This window comes from Osmia bicornis, chromosome 12 (assembly GCF_907164935.1).
Source record: "Osmia bicornis bicornis chromosome 12, iOsmBic2.1, whole genome shotgun sequence".
In the NCBI taxonomy this organism is placed as follows: domain Eukaryota; kingdom Metazoa; phylum Arthropoda; class Insecta; order Hymenoptera; family Megachilidae; genus Osmia; species Osmia bicornis.
In genome coordinates, this window is record NC_060227.1 from 6,074,349 (window position 1) to 6,096,407 (window position 22,059).

Here is a 22,059-nt window from a genome sequence, read left to right on the forward strand (position 1 = left end):
AATTTGTAGTTTTATTTTTCATACCAAGAAGTACTTTTTTTTCTTTTTTACAAATCACGCATCTTATGTAAGAGAGTAAAAAGTGTGTGAGATTCGAACAAAAAAGCTCGTCATATTTCATCATTTAAAAAAAAAAAGACATAAAGAAACATTATATAGGTATGTAAATTCGTGATGTATCGTTGAATCATAAATTGCAATCATTCAGATAGTAATTCAATTCTTAATTTTATGTTTTTGTTAAAATTAAGATTTTGTATAACTGTCAATAGATATTTGATTAATTTATGTGATGCTTAATTAGTCAATCAAGCTCGTTAGATACCATCGAATTAAATAGAGGTAAATGAAGAAGGATATAATTTATTCGCTAATTGATTTGCTTAGAACAGCAATTAGTAAAGTCTTAAACAGATACTTGTACGAAAACGGAATAAATGGAATTCTTCTAATACATTAGCAAACGAATCTCTTCGTATCAGGAATATTAATGAACTTCCAATTTTCATTAGAATTTTAATTGAAATTTAATTAAAAATTTGTCTGTAACAATATTCAGATGAGTATACAAATTTCTGAAAGGCTTTTAAAAAGAAATTGGCTACCGTATATGAATCAATAAAGGCAAGCAATGATAAATGCTTCTGGGAAATCGATAAATCGGTTGCGATCGAGGAACATTATTCATATATTGAAAAGGCAAGCATGTTTGATTCTTTATACCGAGAAAGTACGTGCCTTGAACGCCAGTGGCAAGCGATTCGAATTCTTTGTACCATCAATCGTGGCCTTTCGCCGTCGTAGCCTGTTGTAGCCTGTATTTCGAGCACGTAGACCACCGGTGTCAGGTTCTTAAAAAAGGAAAAAAGTTGTGGACAGTTTCGGCAATGCCGGTGGTTTTTCATGAAAACAGGGTAATTTGCGAAAGAGAACTGTGTTGAAACTTGATCGAGCGATTAAGTTACTATCGGGATGCAAAAAATAAAAAACAATTATAATCTGCTTTGATTATATTGCACGGAATTCACATGAGTTGTCGTTTTCTTAATTTTGAATACCTAGTAAAATTTAAACATTTCAAAAACCATGATGTACCGCCAACTTCGTAAATATTAGTCACGTGATGCGCAATAGACATGCGCAGAAAGCGCGTCACTATTAAAGGCAGGAGGACGTCAAAACTTTTTAAGCACAAATATGTGGATTTTATAACATTATTGTATTAAAATAAAAGTATTTTCTTACAAGGAAAATGTTTTAGAACACATTAGCAACAAATTATCACTTAAGAAACTAAATATATAAGTTATTATTGACGATTCATTATTTATAACTATCTTACTCGATTTTCACTCTAATCAGTAGAATTTTGAAACATATATTGACGCAAGTGTTTAACAAAAAAATCGGAATATTGTATCAAGGAGTTAATAATATCTAACGCTTAAATCTTAAGCTATGCATATGGTATAAGATAAGTAATAAGATTTGTAAACAACTGTGTTTATCAGTTGATGTTGCAATAAAAAAAAAAAACCATTAAAATTTCTTAGAGTTTAATTATATGGGTAATTACTACTTTGTATAAAATATAGGTTCTAAAATGTTTTAAAAGGTATTGTTGATGGTATATTGTGTTTGGAAGATAGGCACAATGCCATTTACATAAATTTACATGTTTTATAAGTCGGTCGATTAGGCACACCGTTTAAACTTCATAGATGATGTAAGTGTAAAGGAAAAAAGAATGGAGTGAGAAATTGAAAGGGCGACGTATAACAAACAGAACGAAATATAGGTCGAGACAACATCCAATGAAAGATGCGGGCTGTGCGTTATTCAGGTAACGGCTGTATCTCCCACCCTTTAGAAATTTGCCAAAAATGAAGCCAGTTTTATCACGCCCAGAGCATTTCCATCATTACTGCCTGCGATGATTAAGAGTCCCTGTAGCTCCTGCATTTTCCGTGTAAAAGTTTTATACCACAAAATCAAACTGGACACAATGCAATAAATAAAAATGATTATAGGTACTTTTTTTTTCAAATTCTAAGAACCTAAGTTTTGATAAAAACCCTTAATCGAATAACATTAACAATATGGTTAAGATAAAATTATATATAATTGTTTATTTGACAAATAATAAAAAGATGCACTCTTACCTTCAATATTAATAAGGTGTAAGAAATTATCACTTTCTTTGATTATTCACTTGATCACTCTTCATTTCTAATGATGAATTTCAAAAACTTTCTTAGAAATTTTTAAGCTTGATTATTTTTTTAACGCGTACTGTGTACTAGAAATTTTTATTAATGCCTCGCATACCGGGTTTTATTCACCTAATATGTGAATAATATACAACACAGTGACGAAGTTACAAGGAGCGTAGCGCATGCAGTACTGGCTCCTTTACAATACGAACGATACAATTTGTTGTGTAAGCCCCGCGCATATGTTGTCCCAACTTACACTGTTGTACCTACGGTTAAGTCATTGCAGGAATAATAGTACCTATGTATTTCAGTGGCTGCAGATTATTTTTTTTTTTTCTTTTTTAACGTGGGGAAATCTTGCATAAGACCCCCCATCATCCCCTGGGGGAGGGCAGCGGGTATTTATGATATAAATAATAAAAAAAATAGTAAATTCATTTATATTTATTTTACAACGTCATATAAACATACAAAATGTCTTAAGTTAAAAGGGAAAATATGGATATAGATATCTTATCGCAAACAAATCAAATAAATGATTAAATTAAAAATAATCACTATATAATTGTCTTAAATTCATACTATCTTTTATATATAAAAGCTTACTATAAACCCATTAATACTGTACTGGCGGTTACAGGAGTTTGCGATGGTGCACTCGCTTGTCTCACACTCATTTCCCAAGTATCTAATAACTGAGATACGGAAAAACGTCGAGGAAGTTTTGTTATACGTGCATTTAAAGCTTTCTGAACCGCACAAAGAAATGTTGTGGCATATTCATGGGGTGCCATAACACAACGCGGTGGTGTTAAAGGATAATCAGCAGGAACCGTAACTGACACTGGTGGAACGCACGGGAGATGACGGTCATCTAACCAACATATTAACTGAATACACTTTGATCCATTTTGTTGCGCTGGATCCAGACTTACCTAGATGTTTACAAGCGTGAATTATATATTCATGTATTATCACATAAATTAACGTAATATATTAACAAATAAATTGAATAATTTACTTTAAACCGTTGGTCTAATCGAGCTATTTCTCCTTGTAAAACATCTGGTATTTCACTTGGAGATTCTTCTATCTTCTGTTTCTTCAATGGCGGAGGTAAATTCCTGTTTCACAAATTTTTACAATACTTTGTTCATAGTACTTTGGAATTATAGTTAAATGTAATTACTACCCACTTTATTTCTGGACCAAACAAAGCTTCTAAACACGGGCCAAAGGTACGTTGTAACGTGTGATTTACTACTGGACTTTGGAGATGGGTGCTTACTGCTTCCAATAGTGGACTAAAGAAATGATGTTCTTTTAGTGTTGTTACAGGAGGGCCTACACTGGCATCGCTTCGTTTAAAATCCAATTTTTCAAGAACTACTTCACATTTTAATAATGTATCCAAGGACATAGTACGTTTGGTAGGATTTGATAAAATTTCTAATAGCTTTTTCATTTTGCTTAACTTATCGATATCTGTAAAACGAAAAATTATATAATTAATATATGTGTAAAGGAATATAATACATATAAAAATCATTAAAATACTTACTTCCTTCGTTTCCCATTTTAGCAATCATTCTTCTTAAAGGTTCAACATATTTACTTAATTGTCTAACTTTATCTCTATATGCTTGATCTTCTTGCTGTGGGCTTGGAGTAGCACCCACGCCCCCCGGAGTGTTCAGAGAACTACTAGGGGATGATGCCATTCCTAATTTTAATACAATCTTTTTTATTGTTACTTTTATTAGATAGTTCTAAATGTATCACTTTTACACTAACAATTATCTTAACATACCCACAGATCGTTGTGATCCTGCCATTATTGCGTGTTGTGGACTTGGCGATGGAACTAAGGCAGGCGAGGCTACCATCTGATTACTATAAAATGTATTTCATAATATTTGCTTTCAATATAAATCTTGAAATACCTAATCGTATATGAAGTGCTTTAGGGAAGTTATTGTACAATAGTAACCTTGATGGTGCACCTAAACCAGCAGGACTTGGAGCTGATGGTGATGGGCTCTGTCCTAGAAATTGATTTGGAGTAACATTTCGAGGACCAGCGAAACCAGCGTTTATCATTTCACCTTGCTAAAAGTATTAATACCCATGAAAATCTCGAAATAATACTATGTGTTAATTCTTCATTTGTATACCTTCCTCTGCATATGGCTTAATTGCTGTTGCATTTGAGTAGGTCCTAATGGACCTGGAGCAATTTGATTCATTTGTTGTGGGATACTAGTTTGGATTCCACTGATAGATCCACCAATTTGATTACCCATCTGATTAGATAGTTGATTTTGCATTTGAGTCTGAAAAATAATGTATAAATTTTACTAATTTCAAAAATAGAAATAAGTAAAAAACGACACATATGTACATCAGTATTAATGGTTGATACATGCTTGCATATTTTGTTGCATCTGACTTGTAGTTATTTGTCCCATTTGATTGGTAACCATCTGGTTCATTTGTTGAGGAATATTTCCCTGTGTCATTTGATTCATCTGTGTTAACATTGAATTATTTTGCATAGTCTGAATTGGTCCCATATGACTCATTGGACCACTGGTTTGAGTAGGCATCATACCCATCCCTGGCATTTTACTTTGCATACCTTGTATGGTTATAGGTTGCCCAGGACGTTGATTTAAACTTTGCAGTACTAAAATAAACACAATAGATCATGTCTTAGGAAGATATCCAGTAGTAGAAGAATGTAGACCAGAAAAATAGAAAAATAGATTTCTATCTCAAATATAAGTATTACCTAATCGTACACATTGTAAGATTGTAATGGGAGAAAGGTGAATTAACTCACAATAATGATAATAATAAAAACACCATAGAACAATGTAAACTATAAATTTTAATCTGAACACAGTGATACAGTAATATAATAACAAAAAATGAACAAGTGTATTTTAATATGTATTTCATGTGTAATTAAAATGCCATATGCAAAGTATAATTAAATTAATATTTAATGTGAACATGAGTTAACAAGTGAAGATAAATAACTTTGAAAAACATCAACTGAAACTATACAATTTAATCATAAATAAAAAAGTATTTATATTAGTTAATATACGTAATAAATAAATATTTAAACATAACCTGAATGCAAAAGAGTATTACATATTTTAATCCTAATTACATGATTTATTTTAATGATAGAAATGGTGATGAAATGTGTCCAGAATTTAATCTTCCTTCATGAAAGTTATAAAGGCCTCTATCAAAGGATAATCAAAAAATATTTGTAATTTCTTTTCTAATTGCTTTATGCACATTTTATAGTGCTTTAAAGTAGATGTTTGTTCACTATATACATATTCATATTCAACATCACTAACTTCAAGATTAGCATCTAGTGACAGTTTCACAGCTATGCAGTCTTGACGGCTTATTTTTTTAATACTTTTTGGCCATTCTTCGTCTTTCAACACTGCTTTTATGTCAGTTAAGGATGGATTTACTTCAAATTCCATGTATTTGTAGGTTTCTTTTATAGTATCAATCACTTTATATATGTTCACTAATCTTTGTACATAAATATCAAACTTATTTTTGACCTTTTGTATAAATGCAAGTACTTTTGGTTTAATAGGATCATAAATACCATCTTTAAATTTATTCTGAATATTTATTACATCTGGTAAACGACTATGTCCCAAACTAAGGTACCATTTGCGCAATAGTTTGATATATTCAAATGTTATTTTAAATTTTATGCCTACAATAGTACTCTCAATGGCAGGTTTATAAACATAACATACTCGATCATCTTTTAGGTCAACTGCCATACCACACTGCTCTTTGATATTTTCTGCAAGGTCTAGTTTTTCACGTAATTTAAGCTTCCAAGATTCGTGCAATAATTCTTCGCTACGTCTTTGTTCAAGATATTTACGAAATTCGGCTTGAGATGGTGATTCCATTAAGCTTTTAAATGCATCTGGATTATCAGAATCGTAGCCAGGCTCGCTTTCTGTGTTACTCTCATACTGGGCATAGTACATATTAGTTAATCTTGGCATTTTTAACCTTTTTATAAAACTCTGATTCAATGAATATTTTGTTGAGTTATGCAATGTAGACCAAAACTGCCCAACTTCTTGCTCATGACTACTATAATTTCGCGAGATGTTTGCGAGACAAACTCACGTTCTCATCCTATTTTACCTTTCTAGGTATCACACGCATTGCCCTTTTCGGCTACGGCCGGTAACAAAGGATAACAACGAACATATCGAGACAGAATGAGATAGAATGATTCCACAGCAGTGGCGTAGCCTCCCAATTAAAGTATCAATTATAAAATCATATCTTAATTGTTGACAGTGTGATTGAAAGGCTACAGCAATGCTGTAAAGTCATCATTCTATTTCATTTTGTCCCGATATGATCGTCGTCGACCTTTGTTACTGGCCGTAGCGAATAACGACATAACGCATGAAACGCTTTTTTCCCTCTCTACAATATATACCTTCTTGTGTTGTTGATATTTCACTTTTGAAGGACTTATAATATGCACACGTGTCTCACAAACTCTGTCCACTTAAATATCTTGGTTAATCTAAGCAATACGAGGAAATGTTACTCGGAAAAAATATAAATTAATATATGTATGTATTTATATATCTTTACATATATCTGAAGCTAAAAAAATAAATTATGATTAATAATATTTTTATAATGAGTGTATAAGATGTAAAATAGTAAATGCATATCTATTAAAAACTTTTTTACTGCAAAAAATGATACTTGATTACAATAAAGTGTACTTTGTATTAAATAATTGATACACATACTTACAATTTGTAGCAGTATTTGCAGGAGGTTGAGGGATTATTCCTTGAGGATTAGATCCCGGTCCATTCATATTCATCATTTGGTTATTGCCAGTTCCCTGACGTGCCAATGTTTGTAATGCTCCAATTGGATCTGGCATTCCTTGATTTCCAGAACCAACAGTAGCTGGTACAGAGCCCCCTGCTGTTTTTTTAGAATCTAAACAGAGGAAAAATGATAATGTAATACCAACATTCAATTGCTGAAATAATATTTACATATTATATCAAAATGTATATTACTTAATTCTCTGACATGTAGAATTAGCCTGGCTACGAAACCTAGATATTCTTCCTGCAATTTAATAAATTTATATTGTAAATAAGACTGATTTACAGTTTGTATTTTTTAATAATACCCAACAAATATTTAACTTACTAGTCTTATTTTCATAAGGTTTATTAACTATTTGTTTAATTAATTAAATTGGAAATTAGAAGATAATAGACAACAAACCTTGGTTTTTGCCTTTTGGAAAACATGATTTTCCATTTCAATACTATTTTTTGCAGTGGGCACTCCAGACATTTGTACAGCTTCATCTCTGTATAATAAATGTTTAATAGTAATAAATATATACATGTATTTTATTTATTTCCCAACACAAATTAGAATTAACTACATTGTTATAGAAAATTTGTTAGTATATATTAACTTACATTTTTGCAATCACACTTTGTCGAAAGCTTTGTGTTCTCCATGAGTTTTCATCTGTTGCCATTTTACATGATTAAGTCAATAAATGAGGGATTTTTACAACTTTATATTATCAAACAATTAACAGTGAACACATATGACAAACTGAGAGCAGGGCTATTTTCTAAAGCACACTTTAAAAAGTCGATATGCAAAGAGCGCCATCGGTTCAATGGGGTCCCTGACACCCCAACATAAATTCAGATCGATATGCAAAGAACGTCGCCTATGCACCGGGGTCCTTGACACCCCTGGATGATATGTCGGTATGCAGACAGAGTCACCGGTGCTTGGGGGTCCCCGTGAGAATCGTAACTTATCGACTGACGAAACTTGTATTACCATCACCTCATAATTTTTCGATCGCAGTCCCATCTATGCTAAGGTCGGGGAAACTACTCCGCGATTTACCGACCAGATACCGACAAGTGAGCACTATCGCCATCTATCGGGAACCAGCGGAAGCTACTTGTCGAGTAGTTTGCGCCGCTTTTGTATAGATGGCGCTAGGGGCGCATTTAAAAATTTTTAATTTATGGCGGTCTTTTTAAAATACAAGTGTATCAAACAATTATTTTAATAACTGTTCGGTCTTATGCTGATTTTGACTAATTTCTAAACAAACAGAATCAAGGGTGTCAAAATTGTGTCTTTTCAGTTGTACGAGGTGTGGTCTGTACATATATCCAGGCTTAACCTCATCTGGGGTGTCTGGGATCCTCAAAATCATGCCCCTCTCAAAACCTATCCAATCTTCTTGTATCTATAGTCACTGGTGCATATAAATAAACTTACAGGTTGTAAAAGTAAATTGCACATTTAATTTATAACTAAAAAGTTAAATAGACCTTGTACGTTTTGATAAATTAAAGCAATGAAAAGATATTTCATTAGATTTTCATACCTTGGAAAACAGTACAGGTATAATTACAAATATACTTTATTTTAATTCTACTGTAGCTTGTAATATTTACTATTATTAAAGATAACAATTTTTGATATATTTTGTAAAGTGCAAAAAGATAAATTTAAAAAATGTCAATACAATATGATATGCGAGATAGATATATATATATATAATTTTAGAGGACTCCAGAAAAATGTTGTTACAGATGACCACATTATGGTACATGATACAGATACTATTCAAGGTACTTTAGAATCTGCTTTTTCAACATTAATACCAAAATGCATGGTTAGGCCAAGGTTCTATTCTTCTAGCAGGTGAATACGTTTGTATAGATTTGCTTTTGTTTTATTTTACATATACGGTGTATCATCACATATTGGTGCAGTTATACTTTTATTATAATTGGAAAATATGATATAGGACAGATACTGGAGTTCATGCTTTGTGTAATGCAGCTCACATTGACATAGAGAATAAATATGATGCTATCTATAATCCTGACAATGTACTTAAAGCTATTAATCGATATCTGATAAAATGTAATCATGATATTAGGTAATTAGTTACTTATTATTAACATACTTTTTATTCTTTATAAATATTTAGTAACTTAACATTGCATTTTAAGACTTCTAGAATTTGTTCCTGTGAAGCTAGATTTTCATGCTAGGCATTTTGTACAGTCTAGAACATATATGTATAGATTTATGATAGCTAAAAAAAAGAATGAACAGAGAATACCTGTTATAGAAGCATCACAGTGTTACCATTTAAGGTATTATTTATGTTCATTAAAGATACATTCTTTTTAAAATATATTATTGATTACTGTATAATCTTTTGTATCATATACATAATAGGTCAGAAACTTTTGATTTAGAAAGATTAAAAGCAGGAACCAAATTATTTATGGGAACAAAAAATTTTCAAACGTTTAGTGCAAAAAAAATATCTAATAGACCAATCAATTTTACAAGGACATTAAATTCTTTGACTATAGAAGAGGGTCAATCACTTATGCCATATGATACATTGTCCCAAAATTTTGACTTTTGGAATGTTGTATGCTCATCACATTCTTTCTTATATAAACAGGTACATTTACCAATATTATCTTTAATAATAATTGAATGTTATTAACTCTCTACAAATATGTCGAAGTCCAATGAATAATTGCTTTCTTTGCTGAGGAATTTTTTTGACAAATATTTATAAATCAGTATAATTATACTTCTTTTATATATAGGAATATATTTAAATTTCAGTCATTAAGTAAATCTGATGTAAATGTAATTTTTGTTACAGGTTAGACGGATGGTAGGAACATTACTTGCCTTAGCTACTGGAAAAATAACAGAAAAGGATATAACTATAATGTTACAAGTTCCTGGCCATCATAATTGGCTTACTCAAATACACCCAGTTCCAGGATTTGGTTTATATCTTGTAAATGTAGAGTACTGTCAAAATCAAGTAGATAAATATTGTATAAAATACAAAACGTGTCCTAATAGACAATTTATAGTCATTCCAGAAGATGAAAATTAAGTAAATTGTGTACAGACATAAATGAATTAACTTTTTTAATTTCTACAATTTTACCTTAAATCTGCCAAGTATTGTTTATATAACAATGAGCTTAGAAAGCTTAATTATAAATAAAAAGTTACATCTGAAATCTTGTAAAACTGTTGTAACTAATATGCTTGGACAAAGGTACGAAGAAATTGATGGTGAAAAGAAAGAATTACCAGCTGGAATACCATTTGTGGTAGATAATAAGCCTGATTTTCAAATTAGTCAAATAATTTCTGGACTATTTCTGAGTTCGCAAGATCCTGTTGCAAGTAAAGAAATTTTACAAGAACATGATATTCGTCACATTTTAAGTATCGGTATTAACGTAACGGTAAAATTTGATGGGATTAAATATTATAACTGTGATTTATTAGATCTGCCTGAATCTGATCTAATTGTAGCAGTAAAAAGATGTTATAAAATTATACACGAAAATCGTCATGAAAATATTCTTGTACATTGCAATGCCGGTGTATCTCGTTCACCAGCAATTATTATTTCTTATTTAATAATTTCCGAAAAGTTATCTTACAGTGATGCTTATACCAAAGTGAAAAAATTGAGAAATTGCATTAAACCTAACGAAGGATTTGTAAAACAATTAAAAATGTTACGATCCTCATCTATTTTCCAATAAATATATTAAATTGACAAAGTAATTAATGTCCACAACTTATTTAAAAATATGGTTACAAACCATAGAAGGAAAAAATAACACCTTTTTAACAATAGATTAATTATAATATATATGTATATGTGTGTATATATATATATTGTTACAATAGAATTCATATATCATGACATGTGTACAGAGAATATTATTTCATAATTACAATTATTTTGTATTTATAATTCATTAGAAAAGGTACATTCATGCACAGCATCTATCAAATCTGTAGCCAAAACTAAGCATATTAAGATTGCTAATTCTGGCATATGCGTATACACCATGCGTTGGAGATGACATGTAAGTCGTCATACCAAGTAGTTTTATAAAAATTACTGTAAATCTAAAAAATATAGGTGAATTTCTGTATACATGATAGTATCTATTATTTTATTCATGATGGTAGTATATTATTGTACCTTGTAGTACAATACCTATCATATTGATTATATATATATAATAATTATTATCAATATTTATATACTATATATAATTATATATAAACTAATATTCACATTCCTCCAACAATTGAAATGAGCTGTCTTGAAGAAAATAGACAAGGCACTTGAACCGAATATCTTTTCTTAGCTAGTTGGCCTCATAAATAGTAGAATGCAAAAATTTGCACATCATACAGCAAACATTAAAACAGAAAGAATAAATAAAATTAGCTATTCAAAGAATACGGCGTATCGCTTTTAAATTATAGATATTCATGATTTCTTTTCTCTTTTAATAATCCCAATAATCTCGTGTCTCGTCTTTGATGACTGCATAAAAGCAGTGGAATTATAGCAAGGCCTTCTAAAGATCATGATCCCCCAATGCATATTTAATGTTCATTAATTTTTTCTTAAATTCAATATTTAATAATATACATTCAGTTTACTGGCAGATACTTGCACTTTTTGTTCAGTGTACCGTAATTTTAAAAGTATAAAGCGATTTTATTATATTACATTACCTACATAAGAAAAGACAGGAAATCATGTTTAAGAACGTTTTCCTTAGAAAGACCTTAAAGCTTTACGTTCCACAAAAGTTTGATACAGACTCTAATATCATCATGATAGTTAAAAAACGATTTCACTTAAGTCCAACACAAAAAAAATGCAATTTATATACAAAAAATATAAATAAATTAACAAAACATTATATCCGGTTAAACGAAATATGTTTAACCGAACAATCTATGCGGATAGAGACAATCTGAAAAATATATAATATACACAAGAAAATTAGTTCCTACGAAGCCACAGTCTTAAGTACAACATATCTGTACCTGAAAGGCATATCAGTAAAAGTAAGTTATGAAGAAATCAGACGTTCTGTTTATGAATGAAATCCACTCGCAATTTGCGTCTGACTGTATGTGTGTATATTCCTAACATGGCAATCAACTTAAAATATCATGCGTTACAGTTACAGATACATAGGTTATTTAGTATATGAACTGCAAATATAAACATCATCGTCAAACGTTATGTAGTAAACCAGTATCAGAGTCCAATAGAGTGGCCAGGTCGTATGCAGCAACATCAGTAATGGAACAGGGAACCACCTAGCACTAATGTGTGTACCCTTTTGTATCGTTTGTCAGAGGAAAGTTATATAATGTTACCTTATAGTTTTTCAGTGAGTTTTACTGGATTGATATTATTAACGTTTTACGCCCCATGGACCGTCAGGATTAGTCACAGGTACGTGAGAGTACCCAGCAAATTGAGGAAATTCCTCAACGCTGGCGGTATTCGGAGCACTTTGTGGTTGCTGTTCCCAAGGTCCTCCTTTCACAACAAAGCCGGAATTTCCAGAATTCCTTTCATCGCGTTGAGGCGAGCGTAAATTTTCACGATATTCATTTTCTAAAACATCTTGAATCTGAAATTTCATAATATTATATAATAGAATGTTTCAAGACTTAAGCATTAAAATGTAGATAACAGCAGTCTATTCAATATTTACATATTCTTCTTCCAAGTTCAATAAACGATCTTTCGCATCGGCTACATTTTCCTCCGTACCCACAATTGTTACAATATTAGGGTCAGGATCAGTTTTTCTTGGGAATTTGATATCCACTTTAAATTCGTCCATTATTTTACGAATATTTCTACCTTTCGAACCGATTAAACGTGAATGTACAGCAGCATTTATATGCACCTCTTCTTTTGTCAAACCATTCTATATTAAAAAGAAATATTTTATTAAAAACTATCCAATTCTAAGATATGAAATATGTATAAATTTACCAATTCATTGACAATTTTCATAATATCATCTCGTGCGCTACAAGCATTTTTTTCATAACCAGTAATTGTAATGATATGTTCTTCAGGATCACCTTTACGAGGGAAATTAATTTGAACATCATGATCACTACGTATTTTATTAATTACTGCTCCCTTTCGACCAATTATTTTCGGATGATATTCTGGATCAACTTTAATCTAAGAAAAAAGCAAGTTAATACTATAGAACATGGCATTTACTAAAATAATTAAACTTACCTTCAATTCAAATGATTTTAAAGCTCTATCTTGTCGTTCAGCTTCCAATGCTTTACATTTATCGAGAATAGCTTGCTTTGCATTTTCAACACATGAAGGAGTTCCAGAAATCTAATAAACAAGCCATACTGTTATTGTTGGATTTTAAATAATAATGAACTGCGAAACCTTAATTTTGACAATGTGCGGTACTGTGCATACATACCTTGATATAATCAAGTTTTTCTTCTGCTGGAGACAGCATGATATGAACATCATATGTATTCATCAGTTCCCGCACATCACGACCTTTTTGACCTATTATTGAACGATGTAGATCAAACGGTACCTCTACCTATAATATATATTACATTTTATATAATTATTTGATATTTAACACTACTTAAAGTGTTTCATGAGAAAACTAACTTCTATCGTAATCGGCACAAGATCTAATAATGCTTGTTTAGCAGCTGCTACATTTTCTGGCTGTCCAGTGATGCGAATAATATCACAGACTGGGATAGTATCCGTAACTTCCCCATTCTCACCATTCATCTGTTCCGCTACACGTTGTTCATCTAAAATATAAATATAAACATGAAGGTGTGTTAATATTTTATCCAAAAAACAATTTCATGCACTAACCATACGTATCTCTGTCAGGGAATTTAATTTGTACATCATATTCGGACGTAATCATTTGCACTTTACGTCCTTTTGCTCCCATTACTGTACGATGATGTTTCTGGGGTATTACGCATTCTTCAGTTACCATAGATTCCTAAGAAATATAAGTAATATAATTTTGATTTCTATGAGAAATGTGGAATTAACAAAAGGATATTTATTCAAAAAATTTACCAGTTCCTGTACAATTTCTCGCATTCGCTGTTTCGCTGCTTCTATGCATTCGTGTGATCCTTTCAAAATGACTCGATCACTATCAACACCAGCTCTTGGGAATGAAATTTGCACTCCCCCACATTCATCTGCAATACGATGCAGTACTCCACCCCTGCGAGCTACAAAATGTCTGTGATGCTTTGGATCAATATGAATTTCCCCTTCAGTAATATTATCCTATAATACAAATTTATATGATTAAAAATAATTCCATTTTCACGCATAAATTCAGAAGTAATTAAATGTCATAGAAACTCTTACAATTTCACTAATTGTGGCTTCTAGTTCAGCCTTAGCTTTTTCAACAGCTTCCTTCTTTCCCATAATAGTAATTACTTCTTTATCTGGATCGTCATCGGTTGGGAATATAATACGTGCACCCGTGGATTCTCTTATCTAGAAGAAATAAAAATAGGTAAATATCGTGAACATATATAAAACTTCATTAATATAACTGACGCACGAACCTTTTTAATATTGGCACCATTTTTTCCAATGAGAAATTTGTGATGCTGTACTTTGGCACGAACTTCAGCCGAATAACTAGATAACTGTTTTTCATTTGTAAGTTCAAGTAATTGCTGTTTTGCCTTTTCAACATCCTCTTTAGGCCCTCTAATTGTTACCTAAGTACAAAATATAATGACAAATTAAAAAATTGTAAATTATTACTATTGTTTAAACTCTTTACCTTATCGCTTCGGCTCTCTGCGGCAGGAAATTTAATTGCAACACCGCCACAATCTTCCATAATAGAATGAATCAATTTTCCGCCAGTACCGATAAGTGAATTGTAAAACTTTGGTGGAATTACTATTTCATCGGTAACGATATTAGCCTAATATAAAAGATATTGTAATTAACTACTTTACATATTTATTTTATTTCTATACAAATAAAACGCTAAATTACCAATTCATTTTGTATTTTTTGTATCATTTCTTTAGCTTTCTCTACGTTTTCCTTTTTTCCTGTGATAGTTATAACATCACTTTTCTCACCTTCAGCAGGTAAATCGATTTTAGTTTGTGTTTCTTCCCTAATCTACATTAAAAATTACATTTAATAATTAATTTAAGATAAAATATAATTAGGCTGTTTAGCAGTAGATACCAACCTTACGAATATTTACTCCGCCTTTTCCAATGACAAATTTATGGAACTGTTTGAAAATGGGTACTTCTAATACATAATTATTTTCATTTAATTCTTTTACTAATTTCATTAGATATTTATGGCACTTATCTACATCTTCCTTGGGTCCTCTAATTTTTACTATATCTTCTTTCTCACCTATTAACAAAAAATTTTTTAAATATCATATAAAATGCGCCAATATTAAAAGTTTTATGTAATTATTTTTTGTTAATTTTTTGTATTCTATTTTTGTATAGTTAATAGAAAAAGAGTGTATAACAATGCAAAATGATATATATTGTCTGCACTCTAAAAATTAACATCGAGCCCCTGTTGGATAAGCGCCAACAAGGGCCGAGGTCTTTTTGAATGTTTGTACCTGGCATAAATCCGAGTTCTAGTTATTGAATATATATCACGCTACATACCTGGACCAGGAATAGTAATCTGTACTTGGTTAAACTTATCTCTAATCTCTTTAATATTATCTCCCTTGTTTCCGATAATACTAGGATAATAACGATGATCTATTATCACATCTTTCTCTTTTTCATTTTCTAATTTTCTCACCATTTCTACTAATTCCTGTAATAAATTCAAATGTCAGTAAATATGAACTACATATTACTTCTTGTATATAAATTAGAGAAACAATACAAACCGTTTGAGCTTTGAGCACACCAGGGTGGTTTCCTTCAATACGAATAATATTACTACCGTCATTTTCAGAGATATTTATAACAACACCTGTACCTTCTTTTACACGATTTACTGTTCAGAGAAAAATAATAATGACACCTTAGTAAATAATTAATATAATAATTAAAATAATACGAAGTAATTCACCATTGCATCCATTTTTTCCAATAATATGTTTATAAAATCGAGGATCAACATTTAATTCTGTAAAAGTAAGCTTGGATATGAGATCACTAGCCATTAATTGAAGTTCATTTTGTGCTTTCTCTACTTCTTCAGGAGGACCTTCAATCTTGATTTTGTCTTCCTTTCCAGTAAACTCTACATTTACTTTCGGCATTTCTTGTGTGATACGTTTAATGTTCACTCCTTTCCGTCCTATTATATACTTATGAATCCACACAGGTGCTTTTACAACAGCCGTACGAACACTGTTTGCTTTCTCATACACTTTAGTCAATGCTGTATTATTGAATACATTTATTAACACGATGTTGATATATTTGTTTAAGTGTTTATAAAAATACAGACTAAACATTACCTTGACCAAGCTTTTCTTGAGGTCCACGGAGTGTAATAGTACCGGTAGGAGAATCTGGTGCAGGCATTTCTACACTTACACCAGTCACTTGCAATATCTCTGCTATAGTACTACCACGAGGACCAATAACATATTTGTGCTGAGATTTGGGAACTTCAACTGATACTGTTGTACATCTCTTTTCCTAAATCATAATCATTATTTTAATTCTGAAATAAATGACAATTGTATATAATTTCCGTTCGAACTTTCATACCATATCTCTGTAAATATCTTCAATTTTTTGCTTTGCTGCCAAGACACCTTCTTTTTCACCTGCAATAGTAATCTCATCTTCTTGCACAGAAGCAGGAGGAATATTAATTCGAGCACCAGTTTCTGCCATCATAGCATTGAGATTCTCATTGTGTGCACCATGTATAAAAGGATGATATATTTTTGGCACAGATATTCTTTCAAATGCTTTTCTTGACTATAACATAAAAATTCAATGTATATGTTACATTTTATGATATTAATTAACTAACAAATTGTATCGCTTACTTGTTCATCTGAAATGACCCTAATTTCATGTTCAGCCTTTTCTATTCCTTCTTTTGTTCCTGTAATTGTGATTATATCTGACTGATCTTGCACAGATGGAACATTTATTTTTGTTGCAGTTGTTTTTTCTAGATCCTTGAGGCGCTGTCCTTGTTTTCCAAGAATCCAACGATGATGGTCTTTAGGAATGCTAATTTGTTTACTTGCCTACAATGATAATTCTATTATTAGATCATTCACTGTTAATTAACGTAAAGTTAATTAATAAAAAATCTTTAATCTAGCTATAACATTTAACCTGAGTCTGAAATGTTGTTAAAATTCGGCGCTTAGCTTCCAATACTTGGTTTTGCTTGCCAGTTATTAGGAATGTAAGAGATTGATCTTTTGATGATGCTATTTCAATATTGGTATTTGTCTCTTTCATTATTGTTTTACATGTACGTATGGATTCACGTTCCCCAAATTTATCACTGTGATCAAATTTGCGTTCTTCGCCGGGAACGCGAAATATCTAAAAAAAAAAAAGAAAGCAATAAAATAGTATGTTATCAAGATATTGTATATATACATTGCACTTAAATGGTATATACCTGTGTGATTGTTATTCGTCCAAGCTGTAAATTATTATTTACAGAGAAAATATTTAATTTTCCTGAACTTGAACTAGCTGACTCAGGAAGAACTGGGAATGTCTCATCATAAGTAGGTGGCTCATAGGCCGTTCCCTCTTCCATTACTGACTGCTGCTGCATGATGGGGTTGTCCTGTTCCGTGCCAAGTCCTTACAGTAGCACTATAACACAAATTATTAATCAAATGGGAACTATTATTTAACACATAAGGATCACCATTAGAGACAAGTGCAATTCTTAAATATGAAATGCTTATATTTTATACAATTAATTTAAAAATAAGAAGAGTTATATAATCAATTATATGCTAAAATTTAATTGCAATATTTATATGCATATTATATTGTAAATTAAATACCTTATTTTATTATTTTAACAATTACAATACATTGTTTGAGAAAATGTAGTTAACATAAAGAAAGAAAGATTAAAAATTCCAAAAAATAGTAAGAAATTTTTATGAAAATTAATAGTGTCCATATCTATGAACAATTTTTCTTAATACATTTTTTTACATAAATATTTGATTAATGATTGTATATTTAACTAAAATAGATTGAAATGCTTAACACCTATAAAAGTTCATAATGATTGCGATATTAAGTGGGAAATAGGAAAACAGTTCAAGTTAAATGCCAGCATGTCAATGACCACCAAGTGGTTGAGGCAGTGACCACCATATGGAATGAAGTATTCACTTGACACGTCATAAGATCGGTAACCTCTTTAAAAATGAATGTATGCACATTGCAGAGATCAAAAATAGTGTTCCTGTATTTTTCAATCGAAATAGAAGATTTGCAATGTAAGTCTGATGCCGTTATATCTCAGAGTGAGAAGAACAAGAAGAAAGACGGAGAGGGATTCACATGGAGCAGGCACGACATATCCATGAAATAATACTTACTCTACCGTAATAAAGAAATCCGGCCAAGTAATAAACGTGTATTACGAAGCCAGTTTAATAGTTATTTGCCTGAAACATTACAAAATTCACGTGTATTAGACACTGATGAACACTTAATCTAATTCAATTATCATCGAACAAATAATTGTTCACTACACCCACAAACGTACGTCCGTCCTTACCGGTAACGCAAAGTGAAATGAGATAAATACTGGCTAAAGCGCAGAAAATTACTAGAATAGAAGGATCTATAGAAATATTTGCATTGCAAACCTTGTAATGTAAAAAAGCACTATAAAAATAATATTTATATGGAAGAAATGTTAATTTTATTATAAACAACAAAGAAACAAATTATAACGTAAAATTGTACAGTTAATTTTTATTCTCTGTATTCCAAAGTCCATACGACATTGTTCAATAAAGAATGTATTTCTAACGCAATCAATAAAAACAATATACTGAACAGGAAGTAAATTAATATCTTTTTATTTCATCTGTAATATATACATCACTGTCACTGAACAAGATTTATATTTTGTATAAATTATGTAACAAGGTAAGATAAAGATTAAGTATAGGTCATCGTTCGAATACTTCTAAATGTTTTTTTGAACATTTCATTGAATTTTAAGTAAAACAAAAAAAATATACTATGTCTCAAAACTTGAATCATCCCGGGCCATTTATAGGTGCAATCGACGAAGGAACAAGTAGCGCTAGGTTTCTAGTAAGTACATTTTTTTCTGTTTTATAGAAATTCACATACCAAAATTGATAATTATTGACCAAGATAGCTAAATGGAACTTGAACCTCACGTAGAACATACTCCTGTAGATCACTATGATTACTTTATGATATCTTCTATAACTTTCTCATTATTAATTTCAGTATTTCTTCTTCATTTGTAAACCTGATAAATGTAATTGTTACTTTGTATATAAACAATAATGTATTAATAAAAAGCTTTGAAACCTGAAGCATAATGTATCATATTTATTTTAGGTATTTGATGTATTGCATAAAAAAGTAGTAGCCTCACACCAGATTGAAATTAAGCAGAAGTACCCACAAGAAGGATGGGTAGAACAAGATCCAAAAGAGATTATCCAAGCTGTCAGAGAATGTATCAAGAAAACAGTAGAAAAATTAAAGGATATTGGTTTAAATGTATCAGACATTAAAGCAATTGGGATTACCAATCAACGAGAAACCACTTTGGTGTGGGATAAAAATACAGGAGAACCATTGCACAATGCAATTGGTAACACACTGTCCATTATTTACATATTCTTATAATGTCATTTATATGCTTATATAGAATGAAATTTTACAGTATGGCTGGATATGAGAACAACTACAACTTTAGAGGATATATTGGACAGTGTACCTAACAAATCAAGAAATAAAAATTATTTAAAACCACTTTGTGGGCTTCCAATGTCACCATATTTTAGTGCTCTTAAAATACGTTGGCTTATTGACAATATACCTCGAGTTAAACATGCAGTAGATGAAGAAAGATGTGCTTTTGGAACAGTTGACACCTGGCTTATTTGGGTATTACCATTAATTTTAATGTATCTGTTCTAAACCTCTTCCATTTATGATTTATTATAATTTTCTCTGTACAGAATCTCACAAAAGGCCAACTACATATAACAGATGTTTCAAATGCTTCTCGTACTATGTTAATGAATATAGAAACATTAAAATGGGACCCTTTATTATGCCGATTTTTTGGAATTCCGCAACATATTCTTCCTGAAATACGATCTAGTGCTGAAGTATATGGGACAGTTTTAAATCCTGAAGTGCTTGCTGGTGTACCTATAGCAGGGGTAAATTATTAGAGAAATACTGTACTTAAAAATTAATATTTAACTAAATTCATATGTCTTTTTTGTACATTTACAGTGTGTAGGTGATCAACAAGGAGCTCTTCTTGGTCAATTATGTTTAAAGCCTGGACAAGCAAAAGCTACTTATGGAACAGGTTGTTTCTTACTGTATAACACTGGAAGTGTTGTATGTATTTACTTGCTAATGTTATACGTACATAATCCAGAATTAGTTCATTTATTAAATATTTCATTTTTTTAGAAAGTAGATTCAACCCAGGGTCTTATAACAACTATTGCATATAAAATAGGTAAATCCCCAGCAGTTTATGCATTAGAAGGATCAGTAGCTGTAGCTGGAGCAGCTTTATCATGGTTACGTGATAATATGCAACTATTCAGTAACTTTGCACAGTGTCAGGACATGGCAGAACATGTAGAATGTTCTGGAGACGTATATTTTGTACCCGCATTCTCTGGTTTATATGCACCATATTGGGAACAAGATGCACGGGGGTAGACAACTTATCATAGTAACGCTCGAAATAATTATTCGAATATTACAAATCATAATTGTGTATATTTTAGGGTGATCTGTGGTATCTCTGAAGATACACAACAACACCATATCGTTCGAGCAAGTTTAGAAGCCGTTTGCTTTCAAACAAGAGATATTTTAGAAGCAATGGTAAAAGATTCAGGAACAAAATTGACAACGTTACAGGTTGACGGTGGAATGACGGTAAATAATTTACTTATGCAATTACAAGCTGATTTAACTGGAATATGCGTCGGTACGTATATATGTTCATTAATTAACGTTAAACTTTTTATAATAAATTTCTATTGAAATTTAATATATACCGATACGATCTTAATGATTTAAATTAAATAGAAAGGCCTAATATGGTAGAAACAACATCATTAGGAGCTGCTATATTAGCCGGTGTTGGAGTAGGCATCATTGATATTAACGATGTAGACGCATCGCAAATTACAACGTTTTCGCCCACTATTAAAGAATATGGTAATATTTTTATAAGCAGTATCGTATAGATAAATAATTTATAAATATTATATGTTTACATTTCAGAAAGAGACTTGAGATATTCAAAATGGAAAATGGCCGTGGAAAGATCTATGAAATGGGATTGTTCTTCTAGTTTTAGTAAATAATTAAATAAATTAAAACAAAACGTAAGTATGAGTGATAAATGCGATAAATGTACCATTTAAATGCAATAATCTAGACATTAGTGGGCAGCTCAATATTCTATACGTAGCATGTAATATAGTTTTCCATATATTTAATGTAGGATAAAAATAATACATATTTTTTTGTCAAGCGTTAAGCAGATCTTATTAATACATCTTTAATTAATTATGACATACTTATTTTTTATTAAAAAGGTTATTTC

The 22,059-nt window shown here is 31.0% G+C and overlaps 6 protein-coding genes across 9 annotated transcripts; 3 read left to right on the forward strand and 3 right to left on the reverse strand.

Annotated features, from left to right (window-relative positions):
- Nucleotides 1-1,200: 1,200 nt before the first annotated feature.
- On the reverse strand, nucleotides 1,201-7,927 carry LOC114871736 (mediator of RNA polymerase II transcription subunit 15-like). 2 transcript variants are annotated; one of them, XM_029178019.2, is made up of 13 exons: nucleotides 7,751-7,927; nucleotides 7,548-7,635; nucleotides 7,334-7,385; nucleotides 7,056-7,250; nucleotides 4,643-4,902; nucleotides 4,391-4,549; nucleotides 4,207-4,325; nucleotides 4,027-4,109; nucleotides 3,778-3,939; nucleotides 3,413-3,701; nucleotides 3,238-3,340; nucleotides 2,163-3,151; nucleotides 1,201-1,956 (listed from the first exon to the last, which is right to left on the reverse strand). In XM_029178019.2, the coding sequence occupies exons 1-12, from the start codon at nucleotides 7,810-7,812 to the stop codon at nucleotides 2,822-2,824; spliced, it is 1,902 nt and encodes a 633-aa protein (XP_029033852.1). In that variant the 5' UTR covers nucleotides 7,813-7,927; the 3' UTR covers nucleotides 1,201-1,956; nucleotides 2,163-2,821. The 2 variants fall into 2 exon arrangements, with proteins under 2 accessions (XP_029033852.1, XP_046144190.1); XM_046288234.1 differs by having other exon boundaries at nucleotides 1,201-1,996.
- On the reverse strand, nucleotides 5,087-6,858 carry LOC114871738. The gene has a single exon (XM_029178023.2). It carries the CDS (start codon nucleotides 6,275-6,277, stop codon nucleotides 5,441-5,443), a length of 837 nt encoding a protein of 278 aa, XP_029033856.2. The 5' UTR covers nucleotides 6,278-6,858; the 3' UTR covers nucleotides 5,087-5,440.
- A 564-nt stretch (nucleotides 7,928-8,491) lies between the features above and the next one.
- On the forward strand, nucleotides 8,492-10,267 carry LOC114871717 (tRNA pseudouridine synthase-like 1). 2 transcript variants are annotated; one of them, XM_029177952.2, is made up of 6 exons: nucleotides 8,492-8,708; nucleotides 8,900-9,011; nucleotides 9,118-9,252; nucleotides 9,326-9,472; nucleotides 9,558-9,792; nucleotides 10,003-10,267. In XM_029177952.2, exons 2-6 carry the CDS (start codon nucleotides 8,911-8,913, stop codon nucleotides 10,243-10,245), a joined length of 861 nt encoding a protein of 286 aa, XP_029033785.2. In that variant the 5' UTR covers nucleotides 8,492-8,708; nucleotides 8,900-8,910; the 3' UTR covers nucleotides 10,246-10,267. The 2 variants fall into 2 exon arrangements, with proteins under 2 accessions (XP_029033785.2, XP_029033784.2); XM_029177951.2 differs by having other exon boundaries at nucleotides 8,494-8,708; nucleotides 8,874-9,011.
- Nucleotides 10,240-10,934, forward strand: LOC114871721 (dual specificity protein phosphatase 19). Its single transcript, XM_029177957.2, has one exon. It carries the CDS (start codon nucleotides 10,331-10,333, stop codon nucleotides 10,910-10,912), a length of 582 nt encoding a protein of 193 aa, XP_029033790.1. The 5' UTR covers nucleotides 10,240-10,330; the 3' UTR covers nucleotides 10,913-10,934.
- Nucleotides 10,935-11,028: 94 nt separating this feature from the next.
- Nucleotides 11,029-18,992, reverse strand: LOC114871709 (vigilin). 2 transcript variants are annotated; one of them, XM_046288099.1, is made up of 24 exons: nucleotides 18,970-18,992; nucleotides 18,800-18,868; nucleotides 17,851-18,053; nucleotides 17,556-17,771; nucleotides 17,258-17,464; nucleotides 16,971-17,186; nucleotides 16,715-16,898; nucleotides 16,321-16,635; nucleotides 16,136-16,245; nucleotides 15,903-16,059; nucleotides 15,455-15,630; nucleotides 15,250-15,381; nucleotides 15,029-15,175; nucleotides 14,805-14,963; nucleotides 14,599-14,733; nucleotides 14,296-14,514; nucleotides 14,080-14,215; nucleotides 13,861-14,012; nucleotides 13,658-13,786; nucleotides 13,453-13,563; nucleotides 13,195-13,392; nucleotides 12,908-13,126; nucleotides 12,564-12,823; nucleotides 11,029-12,509 (listed from the first exon to the last, which is right to left on the reverse strand). In XM_046288099.1, exons 3-23 carry the CDS (start codon nucleotides 18,010-18,012, stop codon nucleotides 12,602-12,604), a joined length of 3,702 nt encoding a protein of 1,233 aa, XP_046144055.1. In that variant the 5' UTR covers nucleotides 18,013-18,053; nucleotides 18,800-18,868; nucleotides 18,970-18,992; the 3' UTR covers nucleotides 11,029-12,509; nucleotides 12,564-12,601. The 2 variants fall into 2 exon arrangements, with proteins under 2 accessions (XP_046144055.1, XP_029033770.1); XM_029177937.2 differs by having other exon boundaries at nucleotides 11,029-12,823.
- A 372-nt stretch (nucleotides 18,993-19,364) lies between these two features.
- LOC114871714 (glycerol kinase) lies at nucleotides 19,365-21,993 on the forward strand. Its single transcript, XM_029177945.2, has 9 exons — nucleotides 19,365-19,529; nucleotides 19,806-20,064; nucleotides 20,137-20,360; nucleotides 20,435-20,641; nucleotides 20,718-20,828; nucleotides 20,904-21,157; nucleotides 21,230-21,435; nucleotides 21,537-21,668; nucleotides 21,735-21,993. Exons 1-9 carry the CDS (start codon nucleotides 19,455-19,457, stop codon nucleotides 21,815-21,817), a joined length of 1,551 nt encoding a protein of 516 aa, XP_029033778.1. The 5' UTR covers nucleotides 19,365-19,454; the 3' UTR covers nucleotides 21,818-21,993.
- Nucleotides 21,994-22,059: the final 66 nt, after the last annotated feature.